Source organism: Eptatretus burgeri, chromosome 2, assembly GCF_056783735.1.
Source record: "Eptatretus burgeri isolate ZD-2024b chromosome 2, Ebu_testis_v1, whole genome shotgun sequence".
NCBI classification, from domain to species: Eukaryota; Metazoa; Chordata; class Myxini; order Myxiniformes; family Myxinidae; genus Eptatretus; species Eptatretus burgeri.
The window spans coordinates 85,513,640-85,534,787 of record NC_140962.1 but is presented as its reverse complement, the minus strand read 5'-3'; the positions used below and the strand labels follow the sequence as shown (position 1 = coordinate 85,534,787).

The 21,148-nt window shown below is 41.9% G+C and overlaps 1 protein-coding gene across 3 annotated transcripts in view; it reads right to left on the bottom strand.

Annotated features, from left to right (window-relative positions):
* Positions 1-10,219: 10,219 nt before the first annotated feature.
* LOC147032477 (regulator of G protein signaling 7-like) overlaps positions 10,220-21,148 on the bottom strand; it is a 323,631-nt gene continuing 312,702 nt past the window's right edge. For all 3 annotated transcript variants that reach the window (XM_085870131.1, XM_085870132.1, XM_085870133.1), the window contains exon 16: positions 10,220-13,773. In XM_085870131.1, coding sequence (XP_085726257.1) covers positions 13,729-13,773 — 45 coding nt within the window. In that variant the 3' untranslated portion in view covers positions 10,220-13,728. The remainder of the gene's footprint in view (positions 13,774-21,148) is intronic.

Sequence of the window (21,148 nt, the reverse complement as noted above, 5' to 3'; positions counted from 1 at the left end):
AAGGATCCTCGGGCCACCGAGAAGCTCAATCACTCGCTGCCTGCACGTCTGCATGGCGTCAAGTGACCAGCCAACTCGCCGTCGGATGAAATGCTCAAACAAAATCTTAAAACGTTTGTTTTTCACCAGAATTCTTTCATACTTGTAGAGCACATCCCCAAACCATGTAAAATATAAACATTAATCTCACAGATGCTATGAATAAGCAGTCCCTCAGGAGGACAGGTTATGAAGTGAAGCAGTGAACGGAAAGCATGTGGTGTCCTTTCCAGTCTCATGGTTATTTGAATTAAATATATTTTCCTCAGAAAAGTGTGTTTCTGAGCGGATTTGCATGAAAATTATCTTCATTAAACATGTAGCTACACCAGAAGGTCCCAAAAGTGAAAACAGAAATCAAGTAGAACTTAAGACAGCATCGTTATATGGCATGGAAACGGATGGAAGCCCATGGAAGCTATCTCTCACAGCAATGCATTCCACTTAGACCAAGGATATAAACATTCAATTTTCACAAAACTTGATGCAACCGAGTGTTAATCAACCTTAGCGACTATGAAAAGTGAAAACAGAATTTAAATTGAACTTAAAATAACCGCGCGAAGCCGTGTTGAAGTCAGCGGACCTCGTGTTGCCCAATAAACAGGGCCAGACGACAGAGGTAACGAGAAACTAGTTGGTCGAATTAAATCTTCTTAATAATCCCTATGAAACCCATTATGCATTATAGCCGTCTGATGCTTCCTTATAGGCCATTCGACCAATCGGTCATTTTGCACTTTATGACCCTGTAACCTTGACCCCGATGCGAGAATGTGAAAAAAAGGGCTCAGACGATCTATAGAGAGTAACCAGTATCATCATCGTGTCAAGTTAGAACTCAATCGGCCGAGATGTCTAGGAGGAGAGAAAAATAAAAATTGTTGACGGACGGACAGACAGACCTGAGGACATCAAACGATTATATTAGGTCAGCGAGCTGACCTAACAATTGTTATTTTCAGCCTTCTTACTACCTAACAACAATAACAGTCTGTTAACTAATTGTGATGGGTCATTTGGAAGAAAACTAACACCTGAACCAAGCCTACTGAAAGCCTCAATTATGTGTTTCTCCTTTTCATTCTTCCTTCTTTTACGAGCAACAGAAACTCTATAATCAGGCGAGTTTAATAAATCAATATATACTCTATCATCATTATTTTTCATATCCAATGGTTTATCAAAATACTTTGATTCATCCCTCAGAGTTGAACCTTGTCTTCCATCTTTTATGAGAAGAAACATTAATCTGGGGGTTAATTTTACAGGGGGTTGAGCAGAACTCAAGAACCTTAATTCATCATTTAATATCAATACCTTTTCTTTAACAAGATGGAATATTGCTGGTTGTTCTGTTGGAATGAGATATGCTTTGGTTCTTGAATCTGTTGAATATTCATTGTTTTGGAGAACATTCACAACATAATCAGGGGGTTGATTGATCTCTTCCAGCTGTTGAAATAATCTTTCTTCATCATATTCTAATTCACCTATATCTTCTAGTTCTTGATCCGTCATTTGATGAAAATATTTTATCATTTGAAGTTTTTTTAGGGGTGTATTCTATCATCGGAACTGTAGACATTTGTTGGGGAGTTCTTTTAAAAAGTGGTTAAAAAAAATTTCTCTTTTCTTTCAAATGCTTCTTCACCCAATAGTTTCTGTCTGCGTTTCTTCTTTATGTCTTCCTGTTGTTTTTGCAACTTTTGAAAGCAACTCTTGATATTCCTTAAATTTTCTTACTCATTCTTTCGCATCCATTTATTCATTGGAAAATATCATTTAATTAATTGTTAAGGTAATAATGAATTGTTAAGGTCAACAGGAAAATTTTCCTTTTCTTCATCATTAAAGTGGAAGTGTTCAAATAAATTCTTTTCTTTAAACATTTCATCAAATTCTTTATTAGAATTAATGTGAGTTGTAATTTCTTCTTCACTAACACTTGTATCTCTGCTTTTCATACATTTGCATTGAGTTTCTTCATCAACATCAAAACCGAATGATAAAATCTGAACTCCATTACCACTCAGATGTTTAATAATGTCTCATTCCTTCTGGATTAGTTTCTAATGACCCCAAGACCACCAGATTTTAGTTTCTTTAACTCACTCTTACAATGTGAATATTTTGTTGTACCAAGAGAGACCTCAAATATTTGACCTTCATTCCTCAATCGCATATGTTCCAATATTGAAATGTAGTAATAATCTTCACCTTCAACTTCTCCTGGTCACATTACTTTGGTTGTTGTTGATACAATAAGTATCACATGGTGTTTTTTAAAAAATCATGTAAATTTTCTCTATTCAAAAACCTAGATTTATGAAAGTTTTTCCCAGAAGCAGATTTACCCACAAGATTGATAATAACAACTATCATTTATGTACGTCATTGTGTATAGAATAAAAACTATATCCCTCAGTATCTCATCTTGTTTCACAACAATGTAATTATATTTTCCAGTTGTGCATTTCATGTACTCCTCAAATTCTTTTTTACTACACAATGTAGAACAATTGTCTCTCCAAAATTTATTTATATCTATTGAATTTAACTTGAATAAAATAAAAATATTAGCATTTTTCTTATCAAGTGACGAGTGAGTTGAAAGTATGATTGACTAAGATAAATATCTTTTATCAATTACAAGAAGAATGCCTCCCTCGTGTGTAATAACTATCCATAAGTTTGGTTTCTCTCATTCACACAATCATAAATCATTCAAAATATATCTTGGAGCCTCCTTTACCTTCTCAAGAGAAGATAATGTGATTGAAGAAAAATATATGAGAACGAATCCACCACACCTTATTACCTCAATTGATAGCTTCCTTAAATCTCCAATCTTTGAAGAGCTTATCATCCCGCCCCCCGGAGGGAGGGAGCGGGATATTGTAATCGTCCAGTTTGTTTGTTTGTTTGTCTGTGAGCAACTTTACGGCAAAACGGCTTTAGCAAACACTATCAAATTTAATCCAAAGGTGGGCAATGAACCTTGGACGACCCCATTAACTTTTGGGTCCAATTGGATCAAAGGTCAAGGTCACAAAAAGATCAAAATCGTTTTTCGCTCATAACTTCGTCAAAAATGATCTGATTTACTTCAAACTAAGCTTATTAGATTTGAATTCAAAGAACAACAAGGTAGTGGGTTCAACATTTGGAATGTTTCACATATCGATCTTGATATTCTTAAATCCACTCCGCAAAAGGCTTCTTCTTATGTTGATTTACCGAAGGATATGAAGAACAAAACAGGCAATAATCAATATTAAAAATACTGATAATAAATGCTTTCTCTGGAGTATCTTAGCACATCTTTATCCACAGGAAAGGGACTGTGAAAGAGTTTCAAAGTATAAGAAATATTAGAATAAATTAGAAAGTGGGGATATAGGCATCTCTCGAGGAGAACCCATGAGCTTAAAAGATATAACAAAGTTAGAGAATATGAATAACCTCTCAATAAATGTTTATGGTGTAACTGATAAAAACAAAGTCCAAATTCTAAGAGTTTGTAATGCTTTATCCGATGATAATTGGTCAAATGACCGGCATGTAGATCTCCTTTATTTCACTAACAAGGCAACTGCTCATTATGCTTAGAGCAAAAACTTTTTTCGATGGGTAAGTAGTCAAGTTTATAAATCAAAGCATAAATCATATCCTTGTCAGAGATGTCTAATATATTTCGATCTCAACAAAGACTTGATAAACATTTAAAGTATTGTTATAATCATAAAGCAGCAGTTGTTGAGATGCCAGAACCAGGAGAGAAAGTTGTATTTAATGAAACAAATAAATGTATAAAACACCCATTTGTAATATATGCTGATTTTGAGAGCATCTTGGAAAAGACATGATATTAAAAATATCAAAAGCATATCCCTTGTGGGTTTTGTTATTACATTAAATAATCTGAAGGAAGTAAATATGATAAGTTGGAGTTGTATAGAGGACCTGATGCTGTTGATGAATTTGTTAAAATGATTGTATTAAGCTAACTGAAATTATGTCAAGAACAAATAAACCCCTTGACTTATCTCCAAATGAAGAGAAAGAATTTGAAGAAACAAGGATTTGTCATACATGCTCAGAGGCTTTGGTAAAAACTGACAAAAGGATTAGAAATCATTGCCATATAACAGGGAAATATAGAGGAGCAGCTCATAATAATTGTAATCTTAATTATAGAATCCCTACATTCATACCTGTATTTATTAATAATAATTGTCATTATGATACACATCTCTTTGTAAAATAACTAAGTAAGACTCCTGGAAAGATAATAACAATTCGTAATCCAGACCAAAATTAAATCTCATTTACAAAACAGATTTATACTCGTGAAATGGGTGTAAATACAAATATTAGATTTCTTGACATAAATTCATGACAACCCTCTAAGTTCTTTGGTTTCAAGCATCTCCTCTTTTCCTGTACTTTCTCGTCAATTTAAGACTGAAGCCGACTTCGGTAAAGACATTCCTCTTCTTTCTAAAAAGGGCATTTACCCATACGATTATATGGATTCCATTGAAAGATTTAAAGAAACAAGACTTCCTCCTCAAAGGCGTTTTTATAACAAGTTAGGAAGATGTCATATTATGGGTGGCGAATATGAAAGAGCAAAACAAGTTTGGAAAGAATTTGAGATAAAGAATATGGGTGAATATCATGACCTTTATTTAATAAATGATTTTTATTACTCGCTGATGTGTTTGAGAAATTTAGAGAAGTTTGTTATAATAAAGATTCCTATGGACTTGATCCTGTCCATTATTATACATCTCCTGGACTAGTCTGGAGCGCTATGTGAGAAATGACTAATTAACAACCCCTTGATCTTCCAAGTGATGTAGATATTCTCTTGATGATTGAGAATGCTAAAAGAGGAGGAATTTCACAAGTTTGTTCAGAGATATGCTGAGGCAAATAATAAATATCTTCCAGACTGCTCACCTGATAAGCACACATCTAAGTTAATGTACTTTGATGCTAATGACTTGTATGGCTGGCCAATGTCTGAATCTCAACCCTATGGTAATTTTAAATGGGTGAAAGAATACAAGTAAAAATCTATCTTAGATGATATGATCTCCACAAGACAAGAAGATTTAGATAAACAAGATTATTATATGGGTATTATTTTGAAGTGGATTTAAACTATCCTAGAAAACTTCAAAACAAACATGAAGACCTGAAAAAGAGATCCCCAATCAAGAGCTATTCGGTGGTTATCAACATAATTTCTTTAGTTCTTCAAATGAGTTGAAATACATTCTTCCAACTAAATTACGAACAACATTGTTTGATAAAGAGAAGTATGTTTTACATCAAAGAAATCGAAAGCAATTTATAGAAGCAGGAGTACAAGTTAAAAAGGTACACAGGGCACTTAAAGTTTATTTATTTTTTTTTTTTTTTTGTATACCTTGGTCGAGGCTCGTATGAGAGCTAACACACAACTCACAGCAAGGAGGCATGAGACAAGAGGGGCGGGAGTGGAAGGGACAAAACAGTGAGGAACAGACACATTAGGTGAACTGTGGAAGGGAGAGGGACGGGGATGGGACGGGGAACATGGCGAAGAGAAGATGGACATTTCAGGGACTTTCAGGAAGGAAAGCAGGAGAAATGAAGGAAGTGTGCTTGGGTGGATTATCGGGGGTAGAAAAGATCGAGGATTTGGATGGGGAAAGATAAGAGGTGGTGGTGAACAGCTGTTTTGAAAGCCTGGAGGGAAGAATTGGAAAGAATAGAGTGAGGAAGTTTATTCCAAAGGCGGGAAAAAAGAGGAATGAAAGAGTGAAGATGAGCAGTGATTTTTGATTTTGGTAGTTTTACCAGAAGGGGGTTGTTGGCGGACCTTGAGCGCCCTGTGGAAATGTGGTGGGGACAAATCGCAGAGAGAGCAGGGGGGGGGCAAGGCTGGAGAGGAGTCGGTAGAAGACAGAAAGACCACCGACCAACCTGCTGTGATTGAGTGAGAGGCCCAAAGACTCAGCTTCATTGCGGGAGATGCCGATGATCTTAAATGCTCTGGTTTCGACAACGTGAAGCCGAGAAAGGTGGGAGGCAGGAGCACCAGCCCAGAGGGGAGAGCAGTACTCCATCAGGCTACGGACAAAAGCTTTGTAAGTGGTCAGGAGCTCAAGAGGGCCGAGGAAGGACTTAGCACGACGGAGGATTCCCAGTCGGCGACTGGCTTTTGAGGCGAGGTTGGAAATGTGACTTTCCCAGGAAAGGTCATGGCAGATAGTGAGACCTAGAAGCTTGAAAGAAAAGACTTCTTCCAGAGGATTGTTGAGAAAGTGGATGGGGGGGTTTTGTAAACGGTCCTTTCGAAGAGACATAGTGAGAGTGTGAGATTTGTCTGGATCGAAAGACTTGTTCCACGTGTTGGACCAGTTTGTGATTTTATCCAGATCTGCAGTGAGCGAAGAAGCTGCTGCTTGCCGGTCTGAGGGATGACAGATGGTACGGCAGAGGGTGGAGTTGTCGGCAAAGAGAAATAGAGGATTTTCCAGAGAGTCCGAGAGATCGTTGATGAAAACCAGAAAAAGAACAGGGCCCAGAACGCTACCTTGAGGAACTCCAGCCTGCACAGGAAGAGGGGATGAAAGAACTCCATTTAGGGCCACACGTTGACTGCGACAGGAGAGGAAGTCTGCGAGCCATGAGTGGAGATGGCCTTGAATACCATGGGAAGAGAGTTTGGTGAGTAGTGCAGGGTGCCAGACTGTGTCAAAAGCACGTGATATGTCCAGGGATACGGCTCGGATTTCCTGTCTGGCATTGAGGACCTCCATCCATTGATGGGAGAGCAGAAGCAGCATATCCAGGGTAGAGTGACCTGGTCTGAAACCAAATTGATGATTGGAAATCAAGCCATTGGAGAAGAGGAAGGATTTCATGTCTGAAGCGATGATGGATTCCATCACCTTGCTGATGATTGGGAGAAGGCTGATTGGTCTATAGTTACATGGATCTGTTTTTGCACCTTTTTTATGCAGGGCAGTGATGTTAGCAGATTTCCAAGCAGATGGCAGATGACCTTGGGCAAATGAGAGGGTGAATAGAACAGAGAGAGGGTGAGCAAGAGCAGAAGAGCAGGCTTTGAGGACACGTGGGCTGATGCCGTCTGGACCGGTTGCAGAATCTGACTCGAGGTTTGAAAGCAAGCTCTCCACCTTGTCAGGAGAAAAGGATACAGAGTCCAGGGACAATTGGGTGCGACTGGGTAAAGTGGGTAGAGATAGTGATGGGTTTAGGACACAAGATTTAGCTGCAAACACTGAGTTTAGACATTCAGCTTTATCACGTGTGGAATCAGCAGTGCGGCCATTTGAGGTAAGGGAGGGGATGGAGGGGGAACATACACCAGAAACAGATTTGATTAAACGCCACCAGGATTTTGAGGAGGGAGAGAGGTTTGAGAGTTCAGACTTGAGATGAGAAAGATGTTGTTTTCTGGCTCTCCTGAGGGTAGATACATACTTGTTCCGAGCTTTGTGGAAAGAACTGAGATTGCCCTCAGTTGGGTTTGCTTTCCATGAGGCAAAGACAAGTTGTTTCAGGACAACTGCCTCGCCACATGCTTCACTAAACCAAGGGCGGGAGGAAGGGTAAGACAACTGAACACGAGAAGGGATAAATCTGTGCATGAGGGAGAGCAAGTTTCTTTGAAAGAATTCCCAGGATGAGTTGATGTTTGAGAAAGTAGTGATAGGAGACCAGTCTGTAAGTTTGATGGCTGCTCGGAGACCCTGCCAGTCGGCTCGAGTGAAATGCCAGACTCGACGGCGGTGAGGTGGTTCTCTGATAACAGCCAGAGAGATGTCCACTTTGACAAGGACGTGGTCAGAATAACCGATTGGAGCGAAGGAAGAGCAGCAGATATTGTCAGGGAAATTTGTCAAAATCAGATCCAGAAGAGGTGGAGTACCATTGGTTGAGATCCGGGTCGGGAAGTTGACCGATTGAGTCAGTCCCAATGAGTCGCAGAAAGCTTTTGCTGAGGTGCCATGACAGGTGAGAGAGGTACCCACACCTAGCCAAAGTCATTTAGCCAAAGTTAGTCAAAGCCAAAGTTAGTCAAAGTCATTGGTTAAATAAATATATTGATCATAATACGAGGATGAGAACAAAGGTCAATAATGATTTTGAGAAGGACTTTTACAAGTTGATGAATAATTCTGTATTCGGTAAAACAATGGAAAATATAAGGAATAGACAAAATGTAAGACTTGCTTGGGAGCATGCGGAAAAGTTGATAAATAAACCAACCTTTAAAAGAGTAGAAATATTTACAGATAATTTTTGTGCTGTTCATTTAAATGAAGAGAGTAGAAAGATGGCAAAACCGATTTATGTGGGAACATCTGTTTTAAATCTTTCAAAGTATTTAATGTATGATTATTTTTATAATAATCGAAAGAAAAGATATGGTGAGAATATTGTATTGCTATATATGGATACGGATAGCTTCATACTAGAGATAACTCCAGACATTGTTTACAAGGATATGAAAGAAGATGAAGATATTTACAATACAAGCATTTATTATCCAAATAACCCACTCTTTTCAAATAAGAATAAAAATGGTTATTGGTGAGTTTAAAAGAAGAATTAGGTGAAAAGATACTCAGTGAATTTGAAGGTGTTAGATCAAAGGCATTTGCTTATAAATACTTAGACAGGGTTAAATGAATTCAAATGTGAAAAGCAACTTAAAGTTCTAAAGAAGAGTGTATTAAAAGAGACCATTAACTTTTAACATTACCTTGAATGTATATGGAAGAGAAAGGATATTTGTAGAGAGATGAATCTTATTAGAAATTACAAACACGAAATATTCTCAGAGACTGTTAGTAAGAAAGCTCTGACAGCATTTGATGATAAATGATATGTAATGAGTTATGGAATAATATAAATACATTACCTTGTGGGTTTAAAGTACAAGTATTAATTTTAAAATGGGGTTTGGGTTTTTAATGGGGTGACACCACATTTTTAAAAATTGATGAATAAATTAAGTTATTCCTGAAAATAAACACATATTTATAGGATCTCTATTTGACGACTCAATTTGGTTGAAGAAATGATCATGTGAAAGGGAGGCAAATCCCAGCACCTAGCAGGGGAGTAGTGTCAAAAGGGAGGTGTTAAACAAAGTAAGTGTTCCAGTTTGAAAAGGAGAAATATGAGTGAGCGTAAACAAGCGAATATTGCGACTGAGAAGTGAGAAACATTACTGCGTGAAACCCTCCCTTTCGACATTACTCACGCTGCCCTGGTGTCCGCGTCTTAAATAACCGAGACAGGTGACCACCTCTTAATTGTCAGGTATGCAGACATGGTGGAACATTTGACACTTCCCTCTCTCCCTTAGGGCCCTGTCACACCTTGACGTTTTAGCCAGCGTATGGCAAGGTATCAAAATGTATGTAAAACGCTGCCGTACACTGAACTATTGATGTTTTTTTTCCAGTTTTGGACGTATTCATAACGAGTTGGACGTATGCATAACATATCAGTAACGTACACAGAACGTTTCGATAACATAAATTACTTATATCGACGAATGCCGAGCATGTTGTCGGCGTTCACAACCTATGCCCAACGATAGTCTAACTTATGCATAGTGCACGGCAGCGTATCGCCGACGATCACGTGGCGTAGCCTATTAATAGGCTGCGGCTCGACGATTCAAATCATAACCGCAGTAGACATCGAAGTGTCGAGCCGCTGTCACACCTTGACGTTTTAGCCAGCGTATGCCGACGTATGAAAAATTTGCCGAATACGCTGGCACACGTCGAATACGTTATGAGTAAGTTTTGTATACGTTAAGAGCACGCTGAAGCACGCTGGTATACGTCGTAGTACGCCGAGTACGTCAACAAATTTTCAGCATGTTGCATGTTTCAACACACGTTCTGCATACGCTGGCCATAAGTTGTAGGCGCGTAACGCGATCGTTGACACACGTCGACACACTTTACTTGTACGTTACTCATCAGTCGAAACACGTCGAGGTAATGTTTAGCGTCAGTCTTCCAGACTCCCCGGTTTTTTTTAATTTTTATTTTATTTTTTTTTTCTTCGGTATGACGGTGATGTTGACACTTCGATTTCTAGTGCGGTTATGATTTAAATCGTTGAGCGGCTGCCTATTAATTATATTATATTATAACCGCACTAGAAATCAAAGTGTCAACATCACCGTCATACCGAAGAAATAAAAAAACAGGGAATCTGGAACGCTGATGCTAACCATTACCTCGACGTGTTTCGACTTACGAGTAACTTACAAGTAGCGTGTGTGGACGTGTGTGAACGATCACGTAACGTGCCTACAACACGTTACTCATAGGTTAGAAATAAGTTTCGGGTATGCTAAACATTACCTCGACGTGTTTCGACTTATGAGTAACTTACAAGTAACGTGTGTCGACGTGTCAATGATCGCGTAACGTGCCTACAACTTATGGCCAGCGTATGCGGAACGTGTGAGTCATACGCTGGCATACGTCGAAAAATTTCAAGCATGGAAAATTTGTTTAACAGCTCTGTGTACTACGACGTATGCCAGCGTGCTTTTAACGTATACAAAACTTACCCATACGTATTCGACGTGTGCCAGCGTTTTAGACAAATTTCTCATACGTCGGCATACGCTGGCTAAATCGTCAAGGTGTGACAGGGCCTTTACCGGTTGTTCCATACAGACCCCTCCCCTCTCCTTCCCCATACTTCTATCAATTTTATTTCCATCATCTCCCGATTCCTCCCACAGTACCTTCACTACATGCAGTCTCTTACCTTTTTCTGAACTTTTATTGCCAATTCAACTGCTATCATCTGTTTCCACGCTGTGCATGTGTAATAAATAGATGCGAAGAAGCATTAGCCATCTCATACCATGACCGAAAGGCTGTGATGTGAAAACTGAATGTACCACGGTCATGTCTGTCTGCAAAAAAATGATATTTACATTCCACTCAATCATTTGTGTTGTCTAAGCCTTAAAAATAAAATATCCATTCGCGGGAAAAGAAAACACGTGTTTCGCTTTCTCGCATTTGTTTTTGAAATAGTTCATAACATCGCAATAGAAGAATATCCTTAAACCTTGTGGATAAAAATTAAATAATGAAGGATTATCTCTCCTTTGCTTTTTTTCAATCATTGTTACCCCCTCAATCTCTCATCCTCCAGTAGTTGGTCCACCAGCCGAAATACAGGTTTAAAGATAATAATAATAATAAAAACAAAACACATTAAATATGCTGAGCTAAGCATGATGAGGCAGACAAGTTAAAAAGTAATCATGAAAAAAAAAGTAAGTCACCCCACTGCCATTGAAGCAGATATTATGCCTTGGGTAAGCAAGCGGCTCACTTCGAGAGCAACCGAGGTAAGTTATGCTTTTAATATTCCACCATATTAGGGTTGAAGCAGTCGAGGAAGAAAAACCCAAGCTCTCCAAAAGAGATGCTAAGCATCTCAGGGTAGGTTTGATATGTAATCGTCGACGATCCAGTAGAGATCTTGAGCATGACTCAGCTGACAGTAGTGGTGTTAATGCTTCTTCAAGACCAGTAAGATATACATTCGCACAAAGTGTTCTCAAAAGACATTTCACTGTTTCTATTGTCATCAGTTCTCGTTCCACATATCCTCCTCAGGGATTTGCACACAGATACTGCTGAAACATGAAGCTGCAATCTGCTGCATGAAGTGTCCTTCACAATCTAAGACTTTGAATTGTATGCGCTTGTGATGTGATATTTCCTTCCCAGGAGCTGCCATAGTGGCCTATTCACCAACCGCCGATACATTTATAATCCTTTCAAGATGGTCTCAAGATAAAATTGATGAACAGTATCGATGGACCCTTATTGACTGCAAAACATGGGTGGTCCCTTGTTCAATCTTGTTTGCGAGAAAGGTTTACCACAAAGTACAGGTTTTACTGTGTTACAATTTCAACATGATCAATGACACTTGACTACCAATAAATTAAATTGTTTATCAAAGGCCTGGTTAACCACAGTGCACTCATACAAGTTAGAGCACACGAGATGGCTTGTACCCATGCTATTTGTGCCCGAATATCAAATCCACAATTAGATTACGCACCTGGCAAGTCCAGGATGTGCCAGGGTTAATGATAAAAAGAAAGATGGCAAAAACAAGATGGCTATTTTGGCAAACCAATATCCCTTCCAATAAAGTGTGATTACATCTCCTTTTGGCAATTCCAAATGCTTGAATGTACTGTGCAAGCTTAAAATCAAATCCAGAGTATAGGACAGTGGAGAAGCATACTCCATCACGGAATGAATGAAAGTTTAGTTTCTCATTGTGTATTTCTGAAAACAATCGGCATGCTTGCTCGCTTCAATCACTTTTCCGTTCCCCCAGCGTCGTGCCAGAGCTGCCTTTTGCACCAAATATGAACAAACTTAACAAAATCCTCTGTTTGGAATGGAATGACTGTTTCGGTGCATTAAACTCATGGCCATGGATGAAGTTTTCAAAACAGAGGCTGATCAATGGACATACAGTCAAAAGGCAAGTCCTGAAAGACCAAAAATAAATAAATAAATAGCCTCATTACTCTTATTTCTGTACCATTCCTCTGTGAGATAGTTATAAACTTCTCAACTGCATTTGCCATCAAATTTGGTGAAACAAGTGCTCTTCAAATTGGAAAAATATTCAATGCACAAACCCATAAATGGCTGTAAACGCATGTACAGAAGTGGAAGAAGGACAAACAAACCAAAAGCAATTTTTTTTTTGGACAGAAGGAAGGGAAATGGAAGATGGGAGAGGGAGGAATCTCTCGGAGGGGAATTCTGGAAAGGGGGTGGGTGGAGAAAAAGGGAAATAAAGCTTGGTTGGTGAGAGTAATGGGAGGAAAGAAAATGTTGGGACAGAAGGGAGTGGGGGCATCAAAATTCGACCAATTTATGGATATAATTTGTAGATGGCTCAAAACAGAAGGGGGGGGGGATTTGTACCAGAAAACCACTTCTTTCTAAACAAAGAACTGCAGAGTTCAGCTGCAAATGATTTATCCATCGTGCAAACCGAGAGCATGCCATGCATAGAATTCTTCAAAAGACCCACATTTTGGTTGAACTTTAAAAAAGAAAATGTCATGGATCAATCAATCAATTTCTTACAAGCCATAAATTTGAGTGTACAAAGGCAGGGCTGGCAAACAGCAGTTCCTTTCTCCGTGCAACTCGTCATCAACTGACATATGGAAGGCATTGGTTAAAACACTTACCGAGAACGACCTTCGTGATAATTACGTCTTGTTTTCAGACTATATTGTAGGTTTTAAGTACATCTATTTTCAAAAGATTAAAATGGAGATTTTCCAATGTGTCACATGTTTGCCAACAACCCCACTTCTGCCGTAAGCATAATGCTCAATCGTGCAAAAACGTCAATTTCTGCAACAAAGAGTTTTGTTCCTAACATGGTTGATCAGTAATCCGGTTGAAACCACAGACTAGAAGCAGCACAGGCTGGTTTTGTATCTTCGTGCATTCAATTTTATGGAGTTCACCGTGTACAGAAACAAACTGCAGGCCAGCTAGTCCAATTTCCTTGTGGGTTGGACCAATTACCAGGGATCAGGCCTGCGGCTCCACCACATGCTTACTGCACCAAGCTCGTGAGTCGTTTAGAGGTGACAGACTTTGCCTGTGGATGGGGGGGGGGGGAAGCAAAGAGAAGGGGAGTAATCGGTGAAACAGGAATAATAATAAATAGCCTGAAGTATACTCTGCTTGATGGACGTCTTCCTCCATGTGCTTCTGCCTTATTGTATGTTCTACACAGTGACATCAAACTGCACATGAGCCTTGGAACAACTAAGCAGTATGCAACTGTGCGAGTGAGACAACTAACAATGGGCAAATGGTGGTTCTCATTGAACAAACAGCATTAGGTTAATCATGTCAATCGAGCACAGGAAAAAGCGAGAACCACAGAAGGTGCAAATCCCAAACGTGCAACTCATGTGGAACCAGTACGTTTACTTGTGAGCAATTGAAAAATCCATAACAGAAGAATTACATGTTTGTCATTATTCGTGGCCATCAGAAAGGACATGTGAAGTGATGCCAGTAAAGCTCCGCAACTTGCTATTTATATCCCTTCACTTAAGGTGCCGGTCCTTCCATTACGGAGGGTATTTATTGTGACACAAGCGTATAGAACCTGGACCTAATCCTCTTTCGTTCCTATCGCGTTTTTCTCGGCATTATGGCGAATAAAAAGAAGCCATCATCATAAAATCCTCAGGATAATTCATTGAATGGAAAACAACACGTCTTGAAGGTAAGACAAGAAGCTTCAAGCTGGACATGTGATGAACCCCAAAGGCACCATACAGTTCAGAGAACATTTGATAAGTGCAAACTGTGAACCAATCTGCGAGCTCTCCGCATGACTTGCCACCTTATATTGGGTACCGAAGCTCAAGCGGCGGAACCAAAATCGAACAAAACAAAACACATCTCCAGGGGGGCACATAAGAAAACAGGGTCACCGAGGCATATGACGGCTCAATAGATTGCAAAAGCAGTGACGACAGTTTATGGAAAAAAATAAACGTTTAATCTTGCTGAACGAAGATAATGAACTATGGAAACGATGGCAAGTTCACACTTGTTTTCAGGAAAATAAACAAACAAACAGACAATGAACCGATGGACAAATAACTAAACAAGCGAAGGAATAATAAATAGCTGAATGAATAAATTAATTAATAAATGAACCCACCGTTGCTCTGGGGATTTTGCCAAGGTGTAAAAACACATGGTTGATGTGTAAAAGTCTGCATTGGCCAGCTTGTTGGATTGTTCATTTCCAGTAGTGAATATATCTTATAAATGTTTTCAAGTGTTTGTGTGTGTCTGTGTGTTGTTATTCTTTCAAGATGAAACCGTATCACTTAGAGGCCCCGAATGTTGGTTGTAGGTACTTCAGAATCTGGGTAAGGTTTGAAGCTACCATACATTGGCCTTCATGTCCGTTTTGAGGTCACCAAAGGCCGCTATAAAGTGTCTAATTGGATGTAGGGTCAGGCAGTGCTGCTGCCGGCCTGCAGGCAAAACGTAACCACCATGAGGCCAACAACTCCATAGCTTTTCAATATCCAACACGTTTCAGAATCACCACCGGGAAAAACTCACCCATCTGGGCAGCTCCCGATATCCCTTCCCGGGCAGTGCTGAGTAGCCCCTGATATTGTTGTGGGGCCAGGTGTCGGTGGCGAGCACAACTGCTAGGTGGAGCAGTAGAGTCGGCTCCATCGAACACCCGGAATATAGGTCATACCTTTCAGATAACTCCGAAAGGTCACGGGTCCCTTATCGGACCAAAGATAACCAATAGGTCGACCACGTAGGATAGGGTTAATTGCCAATTTCAATTTACCTAAATACCCACGTCATCCAAACTACCGGGGAAATTCACCCTCAGCAGGATCTGCGCGATCCGGGCCGTTACCGAGCCGTACCCCAAGCGGAGAGTACCAGAATCCTGCCGGGCCGATTGCAAGATTTCAGCAGCAATGAGGCCTCCTAATTCCCGTTCGCAGCGTGGCAAACCAATGGCAAAAAGGACAAGGACAAGCTGGGACATTCAACAAGAGGGGATTTATTTACAATGGGGGGGGGGGGGGGAAGGTACACACAAAGAGCAGAGTAATCCAAATAAGAAATGTATCAAATGTACAGGCAAAAGCAATTAACAGTTCTACTTGGACAAAACAGGCCCACACACAGACACGCACATCCAAAAAATAAAATGGACCCGCCGGTTCGCTATTCGGCTCTCCAGCTGAGGAGGATAGTTCGGTTGGCTACCTGGCCGCGAGTGCGCAGCTGGTCGTCCACACCTTCTCGGAGCTCCAGTCGCCAAAATCACGGACCAGGGCAGCCGAACCCAGAGGAGGTGAGACGAGCTGATCTCCCTTGATAAAAAATGGTTGACCGCTCGCTGTAACGTGCCAGAAGAGACACCTCTGAAGCGCGGGATGCAGTCCGCCGCAAAACCAGGCAGACGCGCTTCGAGACACACAGGACGCAAACTACGCTCGTCCCGACAACAACACTCTCCTCTTTAGGAGGGAGGGGCTTCTTCTCCTGGCCACTCGCCTCCTGATTGGTCGAACCCATCGCGCGATTCCCTGGCCGTCTTCCATTGGACGGGCCCACGGTAGGCGGGGCAATTCCCACCCTATTGGGTGGAGTCCTGATCGGAGGCGTTTGTAGCTCCGCCTACCTCCTCACCTCCGGCCACGTGCTGAGTGGGAGATGGGGCGGGTGAGACGCCCGCTCCTTGCCGATTGGCCAAAGAGGGACGCCATGCTCATGATAAACTCCACCCACGCACGCGCTCGCTGGTGAGCGCGCGAAGAATGCTGTGAGCAGGGTTGTTATTGTGAAAGCGAAGGTGGGCATTGTTATTGTTATAAGTGATGTAAAAGAAAACCCTGACTATCAAAATAACTCCGGTTATAACCGGAAAAATACATTTTTTTCATATAAATTATAACAAAATAACTCCGATATCAAAATAACTCCGGAATCGACTTCCGGTTTTGGGTTTGGAGCGTCGACAGGTCTCCTTCTCTGCTGACGATCTCAAAGCTAAGTTTCTAGTCGTTATCTGTCCCGTTTTTAACTGCTTATTTTCTCACCTACATGTTACTGTGTGTTCCGAGTTCGGTTTTGTTTCAAAAATCGTGCTATTTTGTCGACCTTGTCTTACCGGGTGCTTGAGGCCTACCCTTGAGGCCGACTGGTTCCCCTCAGTGTACGATCGTGTTTATTTGTTTTTTCTCCTCATTACATTCAATTTCTATCTTCCCCACTTTCCTAACGTCCCCCATCCCTCCCAACTAATCACTCTTTTTCTTATCTTAAAAAAAAGAAAAAAAACAAAACTCTACCTTTCTCCTTGCACACTCACGAGTCTCGATTCTTCTTCTTCTTCTTCAACTCTTCTTCTTCTTCCTCGATTTTTTTTCTACAACACTTCCATGACCACATCTGTTGAAAACTCTCTCAAACATTAATAATAATAACAAAAACGATCTCTTATAATGCTTCATCTTCCTCTTTCACACGTGTGGTACTCTTTACTGTATCAGAATGCACTACTCTTCTACTATTTAAACAGACTGCTCTCAATTCGACCTCTCCTTCATACCTGGCCTAAAAAATCCATCTGTGACAGCGTTTCTTCTCTCCATTCTCTGAATTCGCCTTTATTGCATCCATCAAGAATTGTGTTAAATCGCATTTCTGACCTAAAACTTTAAAAAACCCCAGTTTGCTATGAATGTTCGCTTTCCATCAACCATTCTTTTTTTAAAACTTCAGTGACAACTCACCCCTCTCACCCCTCACTCTCAAAGCAACCATCCCACTCTTCAACCTCCAAGCCTCCCTCTCATCTCTCTGAAAAACTCCCACAATTCATCCCCCTCACTCATCCTTCTCAAAGTTGCCCCCCCTCTCATCCATAAAGCTGCCTCCTTCCACTGCCCTCTCACCTCCATCGCTTCACTCCACTTCCTCAAATCCTCAAACTTCCTTCTTCCCCCTCTCTTGTTCCCCCTCTCCCCCAGCACCACAGAGCCTTTTCTCATCCTCATTCGGCCCCTCCCAGAGCTATTGTGAAGCGCCCCACACTCTTTCAACAACCCTCCTTACCCCCCCCTCGTCCCTTGTCCTCCCCTCCCCCTCCCACCACCCCCTGCACCAAAAGCCTCCTCCCCTACCTCTTAATTAAAAGTGTGGACCTCAAATATCCGGGGCCTTTGCTCAGACCTTTCAGATCTTTCCATACAGGTTGCCACTGACAAACCAGACATAATCTACCCAACAGAAACTTTCCTCCCCAAGATGTGTCTGACTCCCAAGTATCTCTCCCTGGTTACTCCCTCCTCCGGTATGACAGACCTGAGCCTCGTCCTGGTGGAGGAGTTGCTCTCTTCATCAAAGACTCTATTCCTCACTCTCCATGCACTGCCCTCACTCCCCCACACCTCGAGGAATACCTCTGGCTACGGCTTCCCCTCCACTCCCGCCTCATGTATATTTGTGTACTGTACTGTCCACCTAACAGTGATGACTCCATCTTCACCAAACTATCCAAAACCATGGACCAACTTCTATCTTCTCATCCAAACTCTCTCTTCCTCATATGTGGCGACTTCAATTGTCATCATGCCAGTTGGCTAGGTGTGGGTACCTCTCTCACCTGTCATGGAACCTCAGCAAAAGCTTTCTGCGACTCATTGGGACTGACTCGATCGGTCAACTTCCCAACCCGGATCTCAACCAATGGTACTCCATCTCTTCTGGATCTGATGTTGACAAATTTCCCTGACTATCTGCTGCTCTTCCTCCGCTCCAATCAGTTCTTCTGACCACGTCCTTGTCAAAGTGGACATCTCTCTGGCTATTATCAGAGAACCACCTTACCGCCGTCGAGTCTGGCATTTCACTCAAGCCGACTGGCAGGGTCTCCAAGCAGCCATCAAACTTATAGACTGGTCTCGTATCGCTACTTTCTCCAACATCAACTCATCCTGGGAATTCTTTCAAAGAAACTTGCTCTCCCTCATGCACAGATTTATCCCCTCTCATCTTCAGTTGTCCTACCATTCCTCCCGTCCTTGGTTCACTGAAGCTTGTGGCGAGGCAGTTGTCCTGAAACAATTTGCCTTTGCCTCAGGAAAGCAAACCCAACTGAGGGCAATCTCAGTTCCTTCCACAAAGCTCGGAACAAGTGTGTATCTACCCTCAGGAGAGCCAGAAAACAACATCTTTCTAATCTCAAGTCTGAACTCTCAAACCTCTCTCCCTCCTCAAGATCCTGGTGGCGTCTAATCAAATTTGTTTCTGGCGTATGTTCCCCCTCCATCCCCTCCCTTACCTCAAATGGCCGCACTGCTGATACCGCACGTGAAAAAGCTGAATGCCTAAACTCGGTGATTGCAGCTAAATCTTGTGTCCAAAACCCATCACTTTCTCTACCCACTTTACCGAGTCGCACCCAACTGTCCCTTGACTCTGTGTCCTTTTCTCCTGACAAGGTGGAGAGCTTGCTGTCAAACCTCGACTCAGACTCTGCAACCAGTCCAGACGGCATCAGCTCACGTGTCCTCAAAGCCTGCTCATCTCCTCTTGCTCACCCTCTCTCTGTTCTATTCACCCTCTCATTTGCTCAAGGTCATCTGCCATCTGCTTGAAAATCAGCAAACATCACTGCCCTGCATAAAAAAGGTGCAAAAACAGATCCCTGCAACTACAAACCAATCAGCCTTCTCCCAATCATCAGCAAGGTTATGGAATCAATCATCGCTTCAGACATTAAATCCTTCCTCTTCTCCAATGGCTTGATTTCCAATCATTAATTTGGATTTAGACCAGGTCACTCTACCCTGGATATGCTGCTTCTGCTCTCCCATCAATGGATGGAGGTCCTCAATGCCAGACAGGAAATCCGAGCCGTATCCCTGGACATATCACGTGCTTTTGACACAGTCTGGCACCCTGCTCTGCTCACCAAACTCTCTTTCTTTGGTATCCAAGGCCATCTCCACTCATGGCTCATAGACTTCCTTTCCTGTCACAGTCAACGTGTGGCCCTAAATGGAGTTCTTTCATCCCCTCTTCCTGTGCAGGCTGGAGTTCCTCAAGGTAGTGTTCTGGGCCCTGTTCTTTTTTTGGTTTCATCCATGATCTCTCTGACTCTGGAAAATCCTCCATATCTCTTTGCTGATGACTCCACCCTCTGCCGCACCATCCGCCATCCCTCAGACCGGCAAGCAGCAGTCTGTTTCTTCACTCTGCAGAACTGGATAAAATCACAAGCTGGTAAACACGTGGAACATGTCTTTCAACCCTGACAAATCTCACGCTCTATGTCTCTCCGAAAGGACCGTTTAGAACCCCCCCCCCATCCACTTTCTCAACAATCCTCTTCCCCCCCCCCCATCCACTTTCTCAACAATCCTCTTGAAGAAGTCCTTTCTTTCAAGCTTCTGGGTCTCATTGTCTGCCACGATGTTTCCTGGGAAAGCCACATTTCCAAGCTGGCGTCCAAAGACAGTCCCAAACTGGGCATCCTCTGTCGTGCAAAGTCCTTTCTTGGTACACCTGAGCTCCTGACCACATACAAAGCTTTCATCCGCAGCCTGATGGAGTACTGCTCTCCCCTCTTGAGCTGGTGCTCCTGCCTCTCACCTTTCTCGGTTTCACGCTGTGGAAACCAAGGCATTTTGGATCATTGGCATCTCCCACGATGAGACGAAGTCTTTGGGTCTCTCACTTTCTCACCGCAGGCTGGTCAGTGGTCGGTCGGTAGAAGAAAGTCTCCTCTCTTGCCTCGCTCCCTGCTCTGTCGAGATATTTCCCCCCCCCCCATATTTCTGCGGGGTGCTCAAGGTCTGCCAGCAACCCCCTTCTGGTAAGACTACTAAAATCAAGAATCACTGCTCACCTTCAACCTTTTATTCCTCTTATTTTCCACCTTTGGAACAAACTCCCACACTCTCTTCAATCCCACTCTTCCCTCCAGGTCTTCAAAACCGCTGTTCACCGCCATCTCTTATCTTCCCCCATCCAAAACTATGATATTTTCTACCCCCGCTAATCCACCCCAAATCCACCTCTTTCAAATTCTTTGCTTTCCTTCTTGAAAGTCCCTGTGGTGTCCATCTCGTTTACCCTGTGTTACCCACCCCATCCCTCTCCCTTCCACAGATCTCTTCATGTCCCTGTTCCACTGGTTTTTTTTTTCCTTCCCTCTCCCCCCTCTTGTCTCCTGCTCCCCTTGTTGTACGTTCTGTATGTTCGCTCTCCTCCGAGCCTGGACAGTGTATCGAAAAAAATAGAAAGAGAATAAAAAACAAAAAAACCTATAAAAAAAAAAAGTCTTCTTCTCCAGAACGGCTGGACAGATCAAGGGGAAACTTCACACAAATATTCCCCAAGCAATGGGTGTACAAGTTTGTTCAGGAATAATTGATATCACATTGTTTAGCAGCCATATT